Genomic DNA, 20,665 nt, shown 5'->3' with positions numbered 1-20,665 from the left:
CTCTATTGTGTCTTCTTGATATATTCATATGAAAGGTGCTATATAAATAAACTTGCTTTGCCAGACCACCACACAATATTTCAATAAATATATAATAAGAAACATGTCTCATGACCTTCTGCACTACCCCACATTTCTAAAGCTGACTTATAGCCCCCTGGTGGTGCAGTTGGTAGCAGGGAGGTGATGGTCTACAGTTGCACTTTCATTTATTATTATTTATTAAAAGATTGCACTAATGCACTGGGGTCTGTGAAACAGGAGCTTGGTCAACCTTTTCCCCTCATAATCACACTGTGTGTCCACATCTCTTCAGCACATGCAACAGTTCAGAGGCAGAAATAAAAAGCTCTCTGTTGTACAAAGACTGACCCCTGGCAGATAAACAAAGCTCTTCATTATGCAGAAAGAAGCTGATGAACAGAGGCGTGTAAATGTTAAGTGAACAGCATGTGTGTTGCATATAAATGCTGTCCACTCGTAGCTTCTTCTTGTCCTAATTTTAAAGTTTAATTCAGGGCGCAGTGGGAGATGACTGGCAATAATTGTGCTGCATGATAATAACTCCTCAAGGTTGTTTCCATGTGTCCCTTTTCTATCCTTTTACAGGATGTGGATTGGAACAAAATAAAAGAGAAAGTGATGCAAGTGAATGTAATAAGATGCAGTAAAGAGCAAATGCTCTTTATATTGATGCTTAGTATACTTAAAGTACTTGCAAAATGACACAAAATGACACAATAAAGCTGAAATCCAGTGAAGCAGCTAAGTGGTAGCAATTCATAAAATAACAAATAGAGAAGCAGCTGAATGAGAGCATGAGGGAGGCTGTTTAAAATGGAGAATCAAAAAGGGAAAGACCTCGATGAACTCGCACGGCGGCGCAGAGATACGAGTCAACAAATGGGAGTTTGTGACAGCGCTGTCCTGAGCTGCAGGCCAAAGGAGGAGAGGTTACACAAAGGGCACGCCGCTGTCTACGGTCTCAACAATCATCCTTAACATCATACCTGCACAGGGCACACACACTTCAGACACACACATCAGAGGGAAACGTAGCATTTAGAGGAGGAGGGGAAATAAGGACAGGCAGAGTCTCTCTCCTTAATGGACGTCTCATTTGTCCTTCTCTACCAAGTTCCTCCCATATGAAAGGGGCAAATTAACCATGATTAGGGCTTAAACAATTAATAAATAAAGAGATGAGGAAGGGGGGTTATAGTTTGGGAATATACAAGAAAAATCTAACAATTACTTTACTGTAATCTCAGAGAATATTCAAATGTTTATCTTGTAAATACTTCTCAAAGAATTACTGAGATTTTGAGGAGAAACCAGAACAAATTCCTAACATTTTATGACTACAATTTCCTAATTTGATGTCTCATTTGTCCTTCCAACACATTTGACAAAATAATTGTATACATTATTGTGAGTTTTCTTAACAGAGCCAGAATATCATTTTTCTATATCATTTTGAAAACGTTCTAAATTCCATTTTTAAAAACTCGTAAAAGTCATTTTCAGATTCATTTAATGTGATGCCATTCTAAAACAAAAAATACAATAACTAAAATAGCTTCAGGCAATGTTGCTTTAGAGCAATTTAAAAGTGCATGTGTGCAATAAAGCCAGTAAATTGGATTTAATTACACCATTATAGTCTAGTGTCACATGTAGATGTGTAAATTAAGTGTGTGTAGGAAGCGTTAATAATGCTCCCGATGTTCAGAGAGATAAAAGTTCCTCTTTATGAATCTGTAAAAACTGCTGGTGGATAAACCATCAGCACACAGTTCATGTTTCTTTCAAAATAAAGGTCACTACTGTCATTGTTGATTGACTTTATGAATGGGTATGTTACAAACAAGTGAAAGTAGTAGTTTAGTTACATGACACTAAAAGCAGCCTGGATCGTCCACGTTAATCCCTCATGAATGCACTAATGTTTCAGGTACTTTGCACCTTTCAAATGCTCTTAAAACTAAAGCCTTACAATCCATTGAGAGATTTAAAGCTTAATAATCTGAGGTTTTATTAAGAGTTTTGTTTGTTTTATTCCTTGTTTTTTGTGTCGTTGTGTTCGTGTTCTCATGTCTCGCAGGGAAAGACAATTTAATCTCAATGAGACTGCTGATTCAATAAAGCTTAAATAAATAAACATGAGGAAATACAAAAAGTCTATGCTGGATTCTCTCCCACACAGCCCCCCCCCCCCCCCCGTCCTGAAACGCCTCCATTGGACTCCTTTATTTACTTCCGGATATTAGTGACATCACTATGTAACACTCATTCTTCTTTTGGCAAGCGCTCCTACACGTTGGTGATAAGCTAAGGGGAGGGACATCTCTAAGCGGTTGACCGATTACAACAGAGCCAGCCAACTGACCAATCAGGCTTCCAGAGAAACTGGGCTCTGGTTTCAGACAGAGGGTGAAAAGAGAGGCTGCAGCACAGGCAGTATGAGAAAAATAAAGAGCTTTTTGAACATTAAAGCATGGAAACACAGTAGAGAGATCAAATACTAAAATCAGCATCACCATGTGCAACCTGCAGGCCCAATCAGCAGAGAGCATTACTCTGTATGAAATGAAAATGAGTTTAACATTATTTCCTCTGTTCTGCAGCCATGAATCCCCCGCTTCTCTCCTCTCTTCAACCTGGGTTTAACTTCCACAAACTAATTCCCAGCCACCACCAGACTCCAGGAGCTTTAGGTGGGGTTAGGAGAGAGACATTCAAATTAAAACCTCTCAAAATGCAGGCCCATGGCACAAAGCCTGAGTAAACACAGAGAGCCGTCTCTAATAAAGGACGTCGCCCTCTATTCCCTCTCCAGCTTAGATTCCTCATCATCATCGCACGGAGACAGCAGTGCAAACCATTTAGCTCCAAATGAGCTTCTTTCTCCTTCCTTTTTCTGTGAATGCTGATTGGTGGAGTCAGGGGAGGGTACAGGGTTGTTGTTGGGGGTCTCTAACAGGCCCATCGATTCGGCCTGGAGGATCACTGCAGGTCACACACACCCCGCTGCATGTGGACGTGTATATATATTGTTAAAGTAATGGCCTATAAAAGAAGGGGTATTGACTTCAAGCCTCCGCGGAGTCGTAATGTGAGGAAAAGGTGAAAGTCTCTATTAAAAGGTGCTACAAGGTGAAAGGTTTCCATATACCAGACACAATATGGATATATTTTTGCATCTGCAAATTCAGGGGATTTAATTCACGCTGGACTTGAATGTGTGCATGCTGGTACACAAAGGGAGGCAGCACAAAAGGCGCATTTACATTCTGCAGGGCGCCGCAGATTCCCTGGTAGTAAGTACCTTTACATTTTCAAATCAAAATGATGCTGACTGCGACTTTCACGCTGCACGCCAGAAGCCTCCATGATAAGCATTTTTTATTGTACTGTTGTGTCATTGATTTATTTTTTTAACACTGCAGTTTATCCCACTGTGACACACAAACACGGAGGACAGCAGACCTCACACACACACACTCTGTGACCTTCAGATGACACACTGCAGGTGAAAATATGTTTTTTGTGCACAGGACAATTTTAGTTTGATATATTTTCGTTTGTCCCACAAAACATTTTCTTAGAGACTAGTTGAAAGACAATACAAGTTTTTAATGTTTGCCTTGAATGTTCACCTAAAGTTAGCAATACATAATGCCCTATGCATATTAAAGCATGTATTTTCTATGTATTCGTTTTTTATTGTATCTTTTCACCTGGACCGTGTCCCCTTAAAGTCCCATAATAGTGCCTGCAGAGTAAGACTGACCTGAGGGGGGGGCAGTCCTCCTGCTCCGGGGGAGCAGTCAGGTAACATGATGGTGCGTTTAGGTGTGCTGCACTGGCAGGAGGGGGAGGGGTTGGCCATGCTCCAGTTCCCCTGCAGGAAGATGTCGGTGATGGACGGATCCACCGGGGGAGTGAACCAATCAGAGCCAGCCGAGGAACACGGGAGCTTCCTGAGAGGAAACAAGGGGGGATGACGAGAGTTTATCATTAATTATACGCAATATGATCTCTTATCATCACCATAAGTACAACTGATGTGTAGCATGGACCTTCTCAGTTCTCTTAATCCAAGTTGATGTCTTTATTTTTGTTAGAAACCCAAAGATATTCACTTTAAACTGTTAAATCTAAATAGATATTGAACTATTAATCTGATATCAAAGAGTTTGAAATTATTTTTCTGTTCATGCACAAATCAATACGTTGTTGAATCATGGCAGCTCTATTATATTCACTGTTCTTTGAGTTACAATATATATACTTTTGAAAGACTGCCATGACTAATCTGATGCATATTTTCAAGACTAATTGATTAATGGTTTGCACCATAACATTCAGAACATTTTGAAATGTGAAGTCTGTCATGTTCAAAGGTGTCTTTAAATATGTCGTTTTGTCAGTCTGAAACCAAAAGATATTCACTTTAATATGATAAATAAAATTTTCTGAATATGGATGAAAAATTGACTTTTTAATTTTCCAAATAGTTCAACTGATTGGTGAGTAACCTCGAAGCTCAATAGAATTCACTGTACATTCATTAAATAAACATGAGTTAACCAAATGTACTTCTGAAGATGGTTGAATAATGACTGGTGTCTGAATTAAATCGTGGTGTTTGAAGTGGTGTAAGCTCTTGTGAACTACAATTGCTCCAAGCTCACCAATAATTCCTTTTCATTCAGTTTGAAAAGAAATTCATCCTTCAAATTATTCTGACGAGGATCATACAGAGAGCGTGTGAATCACTTATTAATCACATCAATCAATGTATTTTCATAATCATACACAGTGCTCCTTTTGTATTGCATTGGGCATCATGCTTACAGCCTGTTCTATTCGTGCAGCAGCATTTTCGGCTCGGACTCCATGTTTGCAGACATGTTACAACTGTATGAGCACCATGAGGAATGCACGTGCACACTAACACAAATCTTATGGCTTCTTGTGAGTAAAAACGTACGGTATTGGGTCTCCAGTCATGCAGCGAGTGCCAAAGCCAGGATTGTTCACCAGCGTCTCCACCACCTTAGACACCTCTGCATTACCCGGACCATCATTGCTGCAAAAGAATAAGAAATAAATAAGTAAAATAAACACAAAAAACACATTCAGCAGGCTCTAAGACCAAAAACAAATTCCTCTTTTAGTGGAGCCATGATAACTACTAGAAACTGGAACCAGAAAAACACGAAGCAACAGGCTAAAATATGGGGTAACACTCGGAATTGCTTGTCAAATAGTCTAAAAACATAGATTTGTATGTGTTACTTAAATCATGTTTTCATGTAAGGCGATGTCTCTTGGCTTTTGCATTGTATTTTTGTTATGCACAAAGACAACGTCCTTGTACAGTGAGTGCATAACTACTTTCTGATTCAGTTTTGTAGCATTGATTTGAGCAAAGGCAGCCTGATTTATAAAAAGAAATAACCTTCTATACATCCACGTCTTATTGTGATGAGAAGTGATCGTCTACCATCTATAATTCATCGGATGATAGACAACCATCGATGAGTCAACTCTAAGTCGATTTAAAGAATGACCTTGATGAAATCTAGAAGCCTGCTATCTGTAAGGTGGTGTCAAAAAGAAGCTGAGTGTACAGAACGGTGGAGCAGGATAACTGACAGGAGGGATTATTAGAGATTAAAGGCCTGGAAATATTGAACCAGGAGAATCATTTTATTTAAAAGAGACAGTTCACCTTAAAATGTATGACTGTGTACAACAGTATCCTGTCAATACCTTTGGAAGAGAAAACCTTATTGACGATTGAGTCAGGAAAACCGTCTACCTCATTGAAAAGGACATTTACCTTAAATACAGCTTGTTATATTCGTGACTATATAGAAAGATTGTTTTAGTTTTTCTTGCAATTAAACACAAAGTTGTTGGCTCTTGTCTCCAGTCTTTTTCTTGAGATGTCCAAAAATTATCTTTAGGGTACCAAACAAGAAGAAGGCAAGAGGAAATCTCATGTGGTGCATTTCCAGGAAACACTCGATAGCATTAGGGTCGAGATTAATAAAAAGTGAGGAAGAAAATAAAAAATCGATGAATGGGGAAACAAACCTTTTGCATCATACCATCAACAGATTGGGAACTAATGTGCCAAAACATTCATACCACAACCAACTCCAACTACTGGAAAGATAAACATGGGGGATTCAAATTCGCTATTTTAAGACGCACCAAGTCCCTAGTTAATAGAACAAAAAAATCTACTTCAGAGATGGCTGTGGCTCAGTGAGTAGTGTGCTGGACTTCGAATCAGGGGATAGCAAGTTCGAGTCCCACTGCAGTCAGCATGTCGTTGTGTCCCTGGGCAAGACACTTCACCCCAAATTGCTCCTGTGGGGATTGTCCACGGTACTGAATGTATGTTAGTCGCTTTGGATAAAAGCGTCTAACAATTGACATGTAATGTAATGAATACAAGGAGCTTCCATTGGACACAGAAACGCCTCCATTGGAATCTTTTGTTTACTTCTGGAAGATAGTGGCATCACTATGTTACACTCGCTTTTCTATTTGCTAGCACTCCGACAGATTGTATGTGATAGACTAAGGGGCGGGACATCTCTAATGGGTTGACCAATCACAACAGAGCCAGCCAGCTAACCAATCAGAGCAGACTGAGCTCTGGTTTTAGACAGAGGGTGAAAAGAGGTGCAGTAGCACAGGCAATAGAGAACCGCAGTGACGCGTCCTAAAACCCGGAAGTAAACTTCTTCCGGTTCCTTCGTCAAAAACGCAATGCAATTTCTCCATAGGCTTTTGGAAAATAGCTCAAAATAAGGTCTGTGGTTGAGACACATTTAAGAGACGGATCACGTTTTGTTCAGCCGGATAATATCCACATGTCTACCCTACTTTTATAATTTTCGAATCATAAATCTAGTCGCCAGAAGCAAAATGCTAACGTTATGCTATAAACGAACTACAGCAGGGTCGCTGCTTCAACGTCACGCCAACTTAAGATCCATATTCAAACATACAGATTCTAAATGGTACAAGTTGAAGATTTTGTTTGAACAGTTTGCAAGAGGCAGGTACTTGCTTTCAAGCAGAACAGGGCAAACAAACTTAGCGGGAGTGTTTTACGTGTTCGGTGTAATGACGTAAAACGGCCTGGACAACTTCTGTAGTCCTATTCAGCCACATGTTAACAACCATCTATTTCAGACACGTAAACTCTTAAAAAATCACCGGCGGGGTCACTGCTAATGTATTCAATGTCGTAGAACAAAACGTGATCTGTCTCTTCAATTTGTGTCAAACACAGACCTTATTTCCAGCTATTTTCCAAAATCCTATGGAGAAATTGCATTGCTTTTTGTCGAAGGAACCGGACGTGGTAAAATGCTAACTTACTTCCGGGTTTTAGGACGCGTCACTGCGGTTCTCTATATGAGAAAAATAAAGAGCATGAACACATGTCACAGTAGAGGCGCAAAATACTTATATGAACCGGAAAATGAGCAAAATAAGGCCCCTTTAGTCATTTTTTCCCTCTTTCCTTTTCTGATTATTGGATTGTAATTTAGTTATCTAATGTATTTATTCTGTTATCATCATAAGGAAGGCTAGCTCTGTCGTTGGAGTAAAACTGGACAATCTGGAGGTTTCGAAGGGGGAGGTATGAGGAGGAAGCTGGACTGTATTCTAGAGAACCCCTCCCAACCCCTCCATGTAGAGCTTGAGACGATGAGGAGCTCGTTCAGCGACAGACTCATCCCTCCTCGGCACACCACAAAGCGCCTCGGACATACATTTGGTAGAAATCATTGAATTGAAATCCCTGAAATAACAAAGCTAGTGCTACAAACTTGTTCTGCTAACTTTGAGTCATATATCCCTAATATGAGCTGCTCAGGATTCTGTGTACAGCCTTTCATTATCCGAGTGTCTCCTTTGAACAATCTCCCTATTCCAATTTCATTCTCATTACTAAGCACACACACTCTGCCCTTTATCTTAAGGGTGCCAGGGGAGTTAAAACACAGCGTTTCATAAAGAGCGAGCCGATGGCTTCCTGCCAGCGGTGGCCACAGCCCGCAGACCGTTAGGATTAATACAGTGTTCATTGTCTCGTTTAGAGTGCCTGCATGAAGGTCACACGGAGCCAGATTCAAGTGGTCGGATAGTAAAAATGGATTATGTGCAGCCATCTGTTTTACAATTAAGACTGGCTGGGTTAGCACGATATTCCAGATCGTAAAACTACTGGACAGTCGCAAAATGAAGACTTGTGCATACACACAGAAACAGTGGAACTAATGAATGGTTCATCTAGTCCAAATGACAAATCGCAGAACGATGTGAGGAGAAAGTCAAATGAAGGCTGCATTATATGACAGGAATAGGCCCTCTGGTGATAAAACAGTGTTCCTGGGTGTAAGCTTTACTGTCTTTATTCTAAAAAAAACCCTACAACTTAAATTAAACCAAGAGGAAACCACTTTTAATCACACCGTCACTCTGGAGAAAAGACAATATTTAGTTATTGGCCAGAGGGAGTGTCGTTAACATTAAGAACACTCCAGTTTTAAAAGGTAAACCATAAGAACCCTTCACAGGAAGTCCCAGGAAAACTCAGCGTGCACTTCAAGCTGTTCAACAGAGAGTCTGTGACACTGGGAAGTGAATACCGTCAATGAAGCACTACTCTTAAAACACATTTTATTCCCACTACTCTTAAACTGCATTGTGTTGACATAAAGAAGAGATATGTTCCAGTCACCTTCTTTAAAGGGGCCCTATTCTGCCAATTGTTTTGGTTTATTTTAGTATTTAGTAGGGTTGGGTACCAAAAACCGTCCAAAATAGTACCCAACCCTAGTATTTAGTGCCTCGACTGTGACATTTGACATGCTTTAATGTTCGCAAAGGTATTTTTCTCATACTGCCTGTGCTGCAGCACCTCTTTTCACCCTCTGTCTGAAACCAGAGCCCAGTCTGCTCTGATTGGTTAGCTGGCCGGCTCTGCTGTGATTTTTAAACTGATTATAGGCCACGTAAATCACGTACAATGTGTTGGAGGTCACTATGTTACAGAAGTAAACAAAGGTGTCCAATGGAGGCGGGGGGGGGAGTGTGTGGGAGAGAAACTAACTAGTGTGTAATAACACACTTCAGGAAAGGGGAAACCACAAGAAGCAGAATAGGGCCCTTCACTAATATCTGTGAAGTGGAAACAGTAACAGAGTCAGAATGATGTTTCAGCACCACGGAGAGAGAGACACAGACATGATTTAAATGTTCCGGATACTTGGCTCAAGTAAAAATCAGTTAGAAAAGTACTGAAACATTTCGACAACGCAATTAAGTTTCAAGTGTAGTCACTCGTTTCAATATTCAAGCTTTACTTCAAAAGCTTTATTAAGCTTCTGTGAATGGATCAGTTTTAAAGGTGTCTTTAATGAGCTACATGTTGGTATACCCACTTCTTGAGTGTTCATTAAAAGCGCTGCACTTCATACGGTTAGATCCTTTGAAATAGCCATTTGCATTGTGCTGTATTTTTGTTATGCATCCTCTGCAATAACTAGAGTATTCTACAGACTATAGACTGATGAGCTCACAAGGAGCATCACTCATTTTTGTAAACATTGTTTTCATCAAAGCCTAAAGGAATAACTCGCCCTCAGGAATAATAATTTCTATGGTGACAAAACCTTTTTTTTAATAGACTGCAGGCTTGCGGAGAAGCGCCTCTCTTCCTTTGGTGTAAAGTTGTTATGTTCCAAAGTGTATTAAAAAATATGTGAAAAGTCATGAGTTTGTGATCCAAGTGAGACTTGGATTATTGTGCACAAGACGTGTGAGAGTTTGTAAATGGATGTTTTCATAGAGTTGCTGAAAAATAAATGATAATTTTGGTAGTGAAGAACTCCTTGATGTTCCTGCCTTTGATAACTATCATTATAAGATGTATAGCATTGTTCAGACATGTCTTTATCGATAGTTTTTGCAAGTTTACAACGTGAAGAATTGCCATAAAAATGTATTGTGAGGTGTTTACCTGTAAAAAGTGGTTTGAGGCAGCCCGTACATCCAGGGCTGCAGCTCCAGACTGGGGTACTCCGTGAAGGGGGGCATGATGAGCGAGAAGATCAGAGACAGACACACAAAGGCTGCAGGTAACACCACCTGCCGAGGGAGGACAGAGAGCACGGAAATCTTTTGTCAAATTGGGAGAAATGTCAGTTAAATCATGAGAGTTGATATCAATGCTGTAAAAAAAGTATTTAAAAAATAACATTTGACTGAAGCACAACATGTGTACATGTGAGAATACTTTTATTAACCCTTCTTTACTTGAATTACATGCTACAAATTAACTGATACAACCAACAATAACGTGCACCCATTAATACACCAACTGCAGAGGAAGGACAGATGTTACCCTGCTGCATGTGCACATAATTTAAAACGTATTAAAATCAGGAGAGATTTCATTCAAAATCATGCGCACTTTGCAGGGAATTAATTGCCAAACAGGTTGATTTAACAAAACAAAACAGTAACAGCAATATGTAACAGACATACTTGACTGAACAACTTAAAATGTCTTTACTTTCATCAACCAACTGTCAATACATGCTACACAATGACTGATGCAGTCAACAATAGAGTGCACCCATTAATATGCTCCTCACTGACTTGTTTGGAGTTTGATTAAACACTCGCACCATCATCTGGCCCCTCATGTGTAATTACTTCCTCACCATTCTCTTGTCTTTTGTGGTATTATTATTATAAACCAGACGGCAGACGAATCTTCTTTTCTCCGTCGTGTAATTCTCTTTGTAATTCATTGTTAGAGCTGACAAAAAGGTCAGCAGGGAAAAATGCAAGCTATCTTTAATGTGTAATCACTTGCAGGCTGGCGGCAGGGGGAGGTTTGCGTACTCTTGATTAATTGCAGGCCGTGCAATTTGCCAGGCCAATTCAAGATGCTACAATTGAAAGTCCTAAATGTACTGCATGTGGAAAAGTGCTTGGAGGAGAAGGAGAAAGATAAAGAGCAGCAATGAGAGTGGAAAGCTTAATGGCGGAAGAGAAGAAAGAGTGTTTCTCTCTCTGCAGTAATTGCAGGTGACAGCTGCTACTTCTCCCATTGAGAGAGACCTGCACAAAGTCATTACGCTCACAAAGCCCAGGCACTGCCATGCACAATGCATGAGTCTCAAGTTAAGAGGGGATTTACAACAGGATTACATGCAAACTGGGTATAAACAGAAAAACACAATCAAGAAGTGCTTATTCATCTTCAACTCAAAAACCTCATTACATTGAGTTTGTTTCCCCAACAATCACTCATGTCCATCCTGTTTTATTTCTCCATTTACTGCATTAAAGTGGATAATAACACCGTATTTCACTGATGTGATAATATGGTCTTCTCTCATGTATAACTAGACTAGTTACAGTGAGTAACAGTGTGCCACCTGCTAGCTAAGATAGACTAATGCCTGGAGTGTAACCACCTATAGCTAGAAGGTGTGTATGCGTGCACAATATCATCAGTCAGAGTGTTAAGAATGTTCATTTAAACTTTATGCTTAATGCAGGTGTAAGAATGTAATGTTTATGCACGCCTGGAAGTCCCTTTTGGTTCAACAGTATAACATGTTTTATAGATTAATTCACAGCAATAATACAGAAACCTAAGTATAACAAATGAGCATTTCAGGAACCATGCTGTTGCTAAAATTAGATTTTAAAACAAAACATATTCTGAATTCCTCAACATGAATGATAAACTGCAGCTGGAAGGAGTTTAGCGCTGCTCTTTCCTCACTCTGACGCTGCCAACACTTTCCCGTCCCCAACTTTCCTCCCCATAAATCACCGCTTTTGTGTCCCACGCCATAATCTCTTTGTATATTCCCCTAACTGCTTGTATTGGAGTAGAATACCTCACCACACAATCATATCTGCTGACAATGGGGGCTGTTGACATGATGGGAGGAAGAAAAGCTTTAGCCAGATGAATAAAGAGGGAGAGGTGGGACAATGTGCACCTTTGTACATGCACACACACATTTTAAAGAGGGATGTGCAGGACTGACAGTGACTAATGGGGATTGGTGCCGCAGCAAATTACAGGAAGAACCTGATCGCCCCGCAAAGGTGAAACAAGTCCTCTCTCTCTCTGAGCTGCACCTTTAATAATTTCAACCTCTCATAACTAATGTTATTCCCTCTGAATCCAGATGTGTCAATACAATTTACGTCACTTTTTAGAAAAACAGTCCTTGGAAAGTGGCCGCTAACGAAATTGCTTTTGACTCGTTTAAATTACACATGTTTATTAGTTTTGACTTTTGAAATTATGTTTATGAGGAACAAAATAATATAGACATGGTCTTAATGGGCCAAAATGAGTCTGTCATCCTTGTAATTGTTATGCCATCACATTTAATACACGGCTAACGAAAACACATGATGAGTGAGCTGTGAAATGAAGGAAAAACAAATCACGGGTGTCACTTAGTCTTTGTGGAGACATCGACAGCCATCAGGTGAGAGTGAAGACGTAAACACACCGACTTACATTTCTACACACTAATGTATTCATTCTCATACAAAGCAAAACTCTGTCAAAAGGGGAAAACATCCTGCTCTGGCCACAGGTATACCCATTTGTATTGGGAGATTCATAAAAAGGAAGAGGAAATGGAACGGTACTATTTTCTGAAAGGAAATGTAACCAATCTTTTTACAGTATCACAAGTTAGTTTGTGCTAAAATACAAAAGGTGAGAGTTCATGCCTGACCCCAGGTATACACACTGTCGGCTCATAGAGACATGATTTATACGGAGGAAAAGGACATTTGTATCTCTTCTGTGTTTATGAAGTAAGAACAGCACCATTTTTCCAAAGCAGCTTTACTCGTAAATATATTCACAGTTACTCTGCCACACAAGCCACAAGTTTATGTTGAATTGCAAAGGTGAGAGCTTATGAATCCTGCACTGACCCCAGGTATACACACTTTCCAGCCGATAAAGAGAGATTTATACGGAGAAAGAGGAAAGTTGTCTCACTTCTGTGTTTTTGTAGGAAGAACAGCTTTTACTAATCTATTCACAGTAACCTTTCCACACGGGGCACACGTTTGGGTCAAAATGCAAAGGTGAGAAGTCATGATTTGACATGCTCTGGCTTGCACAACTAGACATGTAACTAGAAATACAATGTTTTTTGGCTTCTGAAAAGAGCATCGAGACAGCGTTTTTGCACAGTTCTAAGATAGAAAGATATTTTAAATGCACTGTATGACAAAGAACAGTTTCACAACATTATACTGCTGATGTGACAGCAAACACATTGTCATCTTATGAAAATGGATCAGCAGGTTTTTATAGCTTCCATTGATTTATGAAACTAAAGTTGTTCTCTCTGCAGAAACACACACTCTGTCCTATCTTCTTCATCCTCTGGAGTGTTCCTCTGGGATTAATGATGATGATTGTGGTGCACATTACTGATGATCCTACACCCATCAGCACATTGTTCAATCTTTATCAAAAACATTCTTTGTGTCGATTTCTTCTTCCACAACTTAAATTCCATCGACTAAATCAAGATGGAAGACGTGCCTCTTCCCTGAATGACTGTACTTTATCATATTTGTCATTAAGTGATTTTGAACATGTTTTTCCTCCAATCCTTCCTTGTGTAAGCCTTCACTTCATCACTCTCACAGATGGAGGACAGTACCTGTGCGATGAGGCCCTTGCGGCTGCGGCGGGCGTGGTGGAAGCGTTTGATGAAGAGCGCCAGGAACTGTCTTCTAATCAGCTGCCCCCCGACAATGACCGAGGACCCCCGCCCACTGAGGCTGGCGCTCCTCTGGAGGTCTGCAGAGACATTAAATCAACCATTTTCTATTATCGGAGCATACGTAAAATACTTGACAATTGTCAGGAATTTGGGAATTGTTTTTGTGTTATTTTGGAGATAAGAGGTTATAATTCAGGGCAGTGTCAACTCCAACACTCTATATATTGAAATGTCAATATTTAAGATTAAATATATATTTTTTTTTAAAGAATCACATTTTCAGTTTTCCCATTTTGGATTTTTAGGTAAGAAACTACACAAGAGCAAACTAAGGTAGAATACAATATATTGTTTGTATATGTATTTTTGAATAGGCATTAATAGCCTTCAGTTTAAATGTTAAATAACATAAATGTAACTGTATTTTTAAAAAGCAAAACAATCACCACAGAAAGTTCTCACTTATATTCTTTATTGTGTAAATGAATACATGCATTTAATATGCACATTCATTAAAAAGCTTCGTTGTGTGTCAATATAATTCATTACTTCACAATCAAATTAGGAATGTAAAAATGTCGATAGGCAATAATCTGCATGAGAAATAGAGAAAAATATATATATTTGGTTCTAACTATAATTTCTCTATTCGATTATTATATTATACATTTTTACAATAAATAAACCCTACACTATCACTTCAATACTTAATGATTAGAGCATCCCATATTCTCTTGTGTTATTTATTATCCACTTAATTTAAATCTCCTGCAAAATTCCTCAACTTTGAACATATTTACGTTTTGTTGGCATTTGCAGTGTGTGCAGCGCTGCCCTCTTTAGGCTTGAGTTGTTTCTCAATAATTAGTTGAGAACAAACATAGGAAGGTGTTGGTGAATGAGGCCCATTATATGAAAGTACGACAGTGAATTTCTTTCTTTTGGGTAAAATGGAATAGCGGTTTAGATAAAGCAAAATAAAATGACTTTTTGTTTCAGACAGAGCTTTGCTTATGCCCTCTTTTCTAAATGGCCACTGAGGTGAATCCTCAAACCGAAAGAAGTTAATAATTGAAGAATGACATCAGACATTTGCTACAATAATACAACTAAGAATGAAATACAGTACGCACCTTCCACTTTACTTGTGAACTGCTCCTTTAACTCTGCAAGGGAAACAGAAAGAAAAAAAGTTTCTATTTGAAGACGTTCTGCATTGTACATTCACCAATGTTTAATTGAGCTTCCCTCATTAAAATAATAACTTGCCTCTCTTTGCAGAGGCGCTGGAGATGCTACTCCTCTTGAATGAGTTTCTCCTGCAGTCTCGCTCCAGCAGCTCCTTTGTTGCTGTGGGAATACAAATAAGATGTGTTGTTTTGGCCTGACCCAATTTAAGGTTATAAATAACGAAACTAACAGCTACCTGCCCTGCATGATGCCATATTATATATACATTACTCCTGTAAGAGCACAAAGCCAGGTGCCTCAGGAAGGAGATTGTAGGAGTTAACTGAGGTTGCGTGTTGTTTGGAGGAAGATTTATCTACTGAAGAATACAAATTGTTGAGGAAACACTTTTAAAGATAACTGTACCTGTACTGTACATGCAATTTGAGTGACGTTTCTCCTACTTATAAATCACATACATCTTTTCTTCTTCAAAGTGCGGATTGTTATAATTTTATTCAGCTTTCAACCTTATACAGTATTAATAAGTGCCAGATTCTGTCTCCAAAGAAATGTAGACTGTCGAAGTAAAAATGGAAAAATAAGACATTAATGATTTTTTGTTTTCTGCTTGGAGTGATTGTGGATGCATGCGAAGAGAAGGGGCCTCGGGTCATCTCTCTACATAAACGTTGAATGGGAAGAGGAATTGAAGATTCAAATTACAGAGGAAGAATGGTTTCACATACATAACCCCACTCCTGAAGCATGGAGGGGAATATGATGGAAAGGTTTAGTCTACAATAAAAATCAGGCAACAACAAAAAACGTGTTGAAAGATAAAGCGACAGGGAAACTGTTGTTGCTTTTGTAAAAATGTTTGTGAAATAGGAAATCCCAAACAGCTGCCCTGACTTAAGTTGAACTTGCAGTAAATACGAAGCGGTTACCAGACATTGGCTTAATGTAAAAAACAGGAACTGTAGCTAGAAACTGTTAAGACTTTTTTTAATGGAAAAGTTGATACACTGGGCTCTGGTTTCAGACAGAGGGTGAAAGAGGAGAGAGCACAGCTAGTATGAGAAAAATAAAGAGCTTTTTGAACATTAATGGATGGAAACATGTCACAGTAGAGGCATTCAATGCAAAAGGCACTTTAATAAAGGCTGGGCAATATTTTGATATTATATTAATGTTGTGATGCAACACTAGATATCGTATTAGATTTTTGGACATGACAAAGGAATCCTTACAGCTTAATAAAGTTAACTTTTTTTATTTTAAAGGTTGTTTGGATTGTTCCATAACCAACGTCTCAATGATCTTTGACTGTTTTTCTTAAAATATATCCTTAAAGTTTCAAGTAAGAATCAGAGTAACACTCGCATGTTTGATCTTATTTAAAAAATATGTGAAGTAGGGAAGTTATTTTGAAGCCAGTGTAAGATAACAGCCATTTCAGTTGACTTACTTTCTGAATCCACTCCGGTTTCTTCTGCCACTTTGAGAAATATCTGTGAAATAAAGAACATATATATGAATTATAAAACATTTTAAGACATTCTGTCACATTAAACATGCACAGCAGCAGAATGAATGCAAAATAGTGACTGTAGTGGGTGAGAGAAAGCTAATATGCTATAAGAGATGTATTATCTAAATGTATTCAACAAGTAAGAGTCCACAAAAGAGCCTTTAAGTAAACTAACCTCTCCAAAAATAGTGTCCTCAATTTGTGGTTATTAAAACAATGATGAGACATTTAAAGTGACCTTCCCTTATTTCTTTCTGTTTTAACATCCCCGCTCTAAAAAGTCTTCTCTGGCAAGGCTTGCAAAATGTGATTTTACGTGGTAAATCACAGTCAAAAGAATAGAACAAAACTGCTGCCTTGTCCATAAAACAGTCAGAAGCTGTTAAAAAGCCTTTTCATAACAATAACCAGAGTAAATGTAGTTTTATTACCAGCTTCCATGAAACATCCATCCGCCCCTTTTTCATTTATTTTTCACTTTCACTCACTTATTTCTACTGAAGTGCAGCCGGAATTTAAAAAGAAAACATGACGGGTAAAAAACCTTGTGGTGTCTAAATGAAAGACATTCAAAAGGAATTATTAACATCGCCCACAAGATGTGTAATTCATGTCGGAGTTACACACAAATAATTAACCAACATCTCTCTGCTTTATGTCTCAACATAAGGCTGACAAAATACTGAGAGGGAGAAACAAATAATAATAATAATGCTAATAAAAAACATGTTTTATGTTCCTGATGTAATCATAGGCCATGAGTTGTGCTTGTCAATTATCCATTAAGTTTCAAATCTAATTGAACCAATTATCCAGTTAGCTTGCACACCTGTTGATTGTTGCCTATCTGTGTGTTTGTCTTGGTCCACTCTGACTGTGATGAAGACGCAGTGGTGTTCTAATGCTCGTCTGTTTGCACAATTAAAGGCAGCTCATTAATCAGCGCTCCTCTCTCTGTGCTCCAGCTGAGAGCGTCTGATGAGCTGCTGCAGCACAGGCAGCAAAAAGAACTGTTTCAACAAACCTGAGGATTACACTGAGACTGCACCTGAGAGTAAGTTATAGGCTCAAATGTAAGGTTGCTTCTTATACTGCGGGAGGGGTGTGATTTATATTCTGTCCACCAACATTCTGAATGCTTATTTTCAGACTCAGAGAAGAATAATGGTAGGACAAGGAGAAGCAGAAATAAACAGTGCATATGGTGTGAAGTGTAATTGCAGTCATTATAAAAGAAAAATGTGAAAAACAATAATTAAATTGTTTGTATTTAGTGTATTATTTTGAATGAAAATGTTAGCTTTTTAGTTTTTTTATGTCATAATTATGATCATGCATTCCTTAGGATTCAGAATCAGGAGGATTTAAGCAGTAGTTTTGCTTTTTTTTTTTACGATGGTGACATATCTCTGTCTCACATATAGCATTATATTATGTAGCCTCATTCTAAGCTGCTCTGAGGGTCTGCAGGCTGTTCTGCCAGCCGTACCTCCTCCAGTGTGGTGTCGGAGATGCCGTAGCTGGTGAGTCCGAGCTCAGCGGAGGCCCGGTCCAGTTCTGAGAACAGCAGAGCGAAGGTCCCGTCTCTGGCTCCGGCGTACGGCAGCACGAAGGTGATCTCCTGGCCGATGCTCTCCAGGAAGACGGCCCCGGGGACGTAGCGCCGCACAATCTGACCAACATCTGACACGTCTGCAGAACCAGAGACACAGAGTTACTGAAAACACCTCAGGATGGTTCCTGTGCACACACCAACAGCTCTGTGGGGAATATATAGTTATATTTAAAGTCTGTTATTATTAGTTTTACTATTTTATATCATTAAAGTTGATTTCTTTGTGTATTCAATTGTATTATTACTTGTATGCATTATTGTTACTATTTATATATCACATTTTAGTTCATTTCTTGGACTGACAAAACAAGATATTTGGATTTTCTTATTTTATTTTGTTAATATAAATACATTACATTTATTTTATTTGATCTTTTTATTATCAATTCTTACTTAAATCTCTCCTATTTTATTTAATTTTTTTATTTATCAAATGTGTTCTTTAACCTGCAATAAATTGATAATACTATTTGGTTGTAGCCCTACAGAGAACTCAAAGAACTTTAAAGTGAAATAATATCAGTCAAATGAAAGCAAACATCTGAGAGAATATGTTAGAGCAGTGGAGTAACGTATGGAGAGGTTTTGACCTTTAAACACAGTGGAAAGATTTGTAGACACATTTCTGCAGCCGGTCTCTCTGAGAATCAATCAGCTCAGAGTTGCAGACACACAGCGTCTATTATCGATCAGAAACTCTCAGACATAATTACTGCAGCAGCTGCTGCCGCTTTATTTATGAAGAACAAAATAGATCAGCCTCATTCTGGATTATTTGTGTGAGTGTGTTTGTCTCTGAGTAACAAAGAGGAATGTGCTGTCACTTCAGGAAATGTGAGGATGATATTTATGGCATTATCAATCTGAATATCATGTGTGGAATCTTTATGAAGATGTGAGTATTGATTTATTTTCCATGCATTATAAACTCTTACTGTTGTTACCTGTACCAACAACCTGCAGCATGTGTTGATTCTCTGTGTCTTTACATGTACTTATTATAATAAAACTCCATTGAGAAAACTACAATAAGTTCTGGAAAATGAGATTATAGATACGAGATCATTTACGAGATGATAATTGGTTGATAACTTATCATAAAGGACATAAAAAATTAGCTAAACTTTACAATTAAGATTTGAAAAGCATTTCGCTGTAGTTTCATATTTTTTCTTGCTATCATTTATCAAAATGTCTACTCTAGATGCTTTGAATTGTTTGAAACAAGAATGAGTCGGGAAATGGATCAAACTATTTATTTCAGACCTGTATGTTCTTTTTATGCATTAATGTGACAAGATATTAGAATAATGAGACTTGTCATGTGTTTTGTGTGTTTTTGAGTTGCCAACTTATATATTAAATCATTAGAAAACCTTCCAAAGACCTTTTGATGCTGAAGAGCTTTGTACATTTATTAGAATTTATTAAATGTCATTTTAGTTTCTAGTTATGTTTTATTGAATTTGAAGGACCAAGGCCAATCTATAGAGGAGAGGATAACAGCCACCTGAGACTGAAGCTATCACATGGATGTGCTTAGAAAACCTCACAACGTACTGTAATAACATCACTCTGTGGGCAGTTGACCAATCACAACAGAGCCGGCCAGTTCACCAATCAGAATATACTGGGTCATAGTATAGGCACAAAATACTAATATGAACATGAGCTGAATATGTCCCCTTTAATATAAAAAGGAAGGAGAAGAACTCTGGATCAAGGTCATCAATTATTTGAAGAAATTCAAAATAGAATTCCCTTCATTTAATGTTTAAATGTCCACATTGTCTTCAAGTTCTCTATATTCGCAAAGCTCCTCTAAGTCTTTCTCTATCAATAAACTACTTCCAATTGTGTATTCACCATTTCAGTGTGACATTAAGGTGCACTTCTAAGGTGGTTACATGATTTCAACAGCTTTCCTGTACAGTCTGCTGGTTTGGAATTGGAAATGTGGAACAGAAATCAATGAGAGAATGGATGTTGGTGGCATTTTGAGGAGTGTTATGGTTATTGTTTGCGTGTGTTGGAGCTGTTCCCAGACTCCTGTGAGGTTTTGGAGCTATAGCTGCTAACTCTGTGTGTGCTACCGTGACATTTAACACAAGGTTTGACAAAAGACGGTGAGGTGAGTTAATCCTGAAATATGGAGGCAGGAAAGGAGATGCAGTTTGTACCTGAGGGGTCCGAGTTGGCCCAGGTCTGACTGCCGATGCCGTCATCTGGACTGCTGCTGCGAGAGGTGAAGTCTTTCTCCTGTTAGTGACATAAAAACACAGAGGACACATCTGTAAACAACAACATGTTTAGTAGACTCTATCAAACATTAACATTGAAGAGTATTAGGAGTATTGGGCTGTGGCTTCAGGAAATGTCTCAGTTTACCTTTGGAAATACTACATACACACTAAAGAAGACAAACAAAAAGGTATCTGAGGAATATTTATAATTGATCTTAGGGACAAGATTGATCTCAAATCGAAGAATAAATACAGCATCTGAAATATTGTT

The 20,665-nt window shown here is 38.5% G+C and overlaps 1 protein-coding gene across 1 annotated transcript in view; it reads right to left on the bottom strand.

Annotated features, from left to right (window-relative positions):
- The window catches only part of LOC117487904 (phospholipid-transporting ATPase ABCA1-like), a 129,215-nt gene that overhangs the window by 51,065 nt on the left and 57,485 nt on the right, over positions 1 to 20,665 (bottom strand). Inside the window, exons 24-32 of the mRNA XM_034136666.1 lie at positions 20,332 to 20,410; positions 18,026 to 18,228; positions 16,474 to 16,516; positions 15,102 to 15,182; positions 14,966 to 14,998; positions 13,770 to 13,909; positions 10,061 to 10,188; positions 4,997 to 5,095; positions 3,794 to 3,983 (exon numbers count right to left, since the gene is read on the bottom strand). Of these exons, the coding sequence (XP_033992557.1) occupies positions 3,794 to 3,983; positions 4,997 to 5,095; positions 10,061 to 10,188; positions 13,770 to 13,909; positions 14,966 to 14,998; positions 15,102 to 15,182; positions 16,474 to 16,516; positions 18,026 to 18,228; positions 20,332 to 20,410 (996 nt within the window). The remainder of the gene's footprint in view (positions 1 to 3,793; positions 3,984 to 4,996; positions 5,096 to 10,060; positions 10,189 to 13,769; positions 13,910 to 14,965; positions 14,999 to 15,101; positions 15,183 to 16,473; positions 16,517 to 18,025; positions 18,229 to 20,331; positions 20,411 to 20,665) is intronic.

Source organism: Trematomus bernacchii, unplaced genomic scaffold (genome assembly GCF_902827165.1).
Source record: "Trematomus bernacchii unplaced genomic scaffold, fTreBer1.1, whole genome shotgun sequence".
In the NCBI taxonomy this organism is placed as follows: Eukaryota; Metazoa; Chordata; class Actinopteri; order Perciformes; family Nototheniidae; genus Trematomus; species Trematomus bernacchii.
The sequence above is the reverse complement of the archived record's forward strand: the minus strand, read 5'-3'. Positions and strand labels throughout refer to the sequence as shown.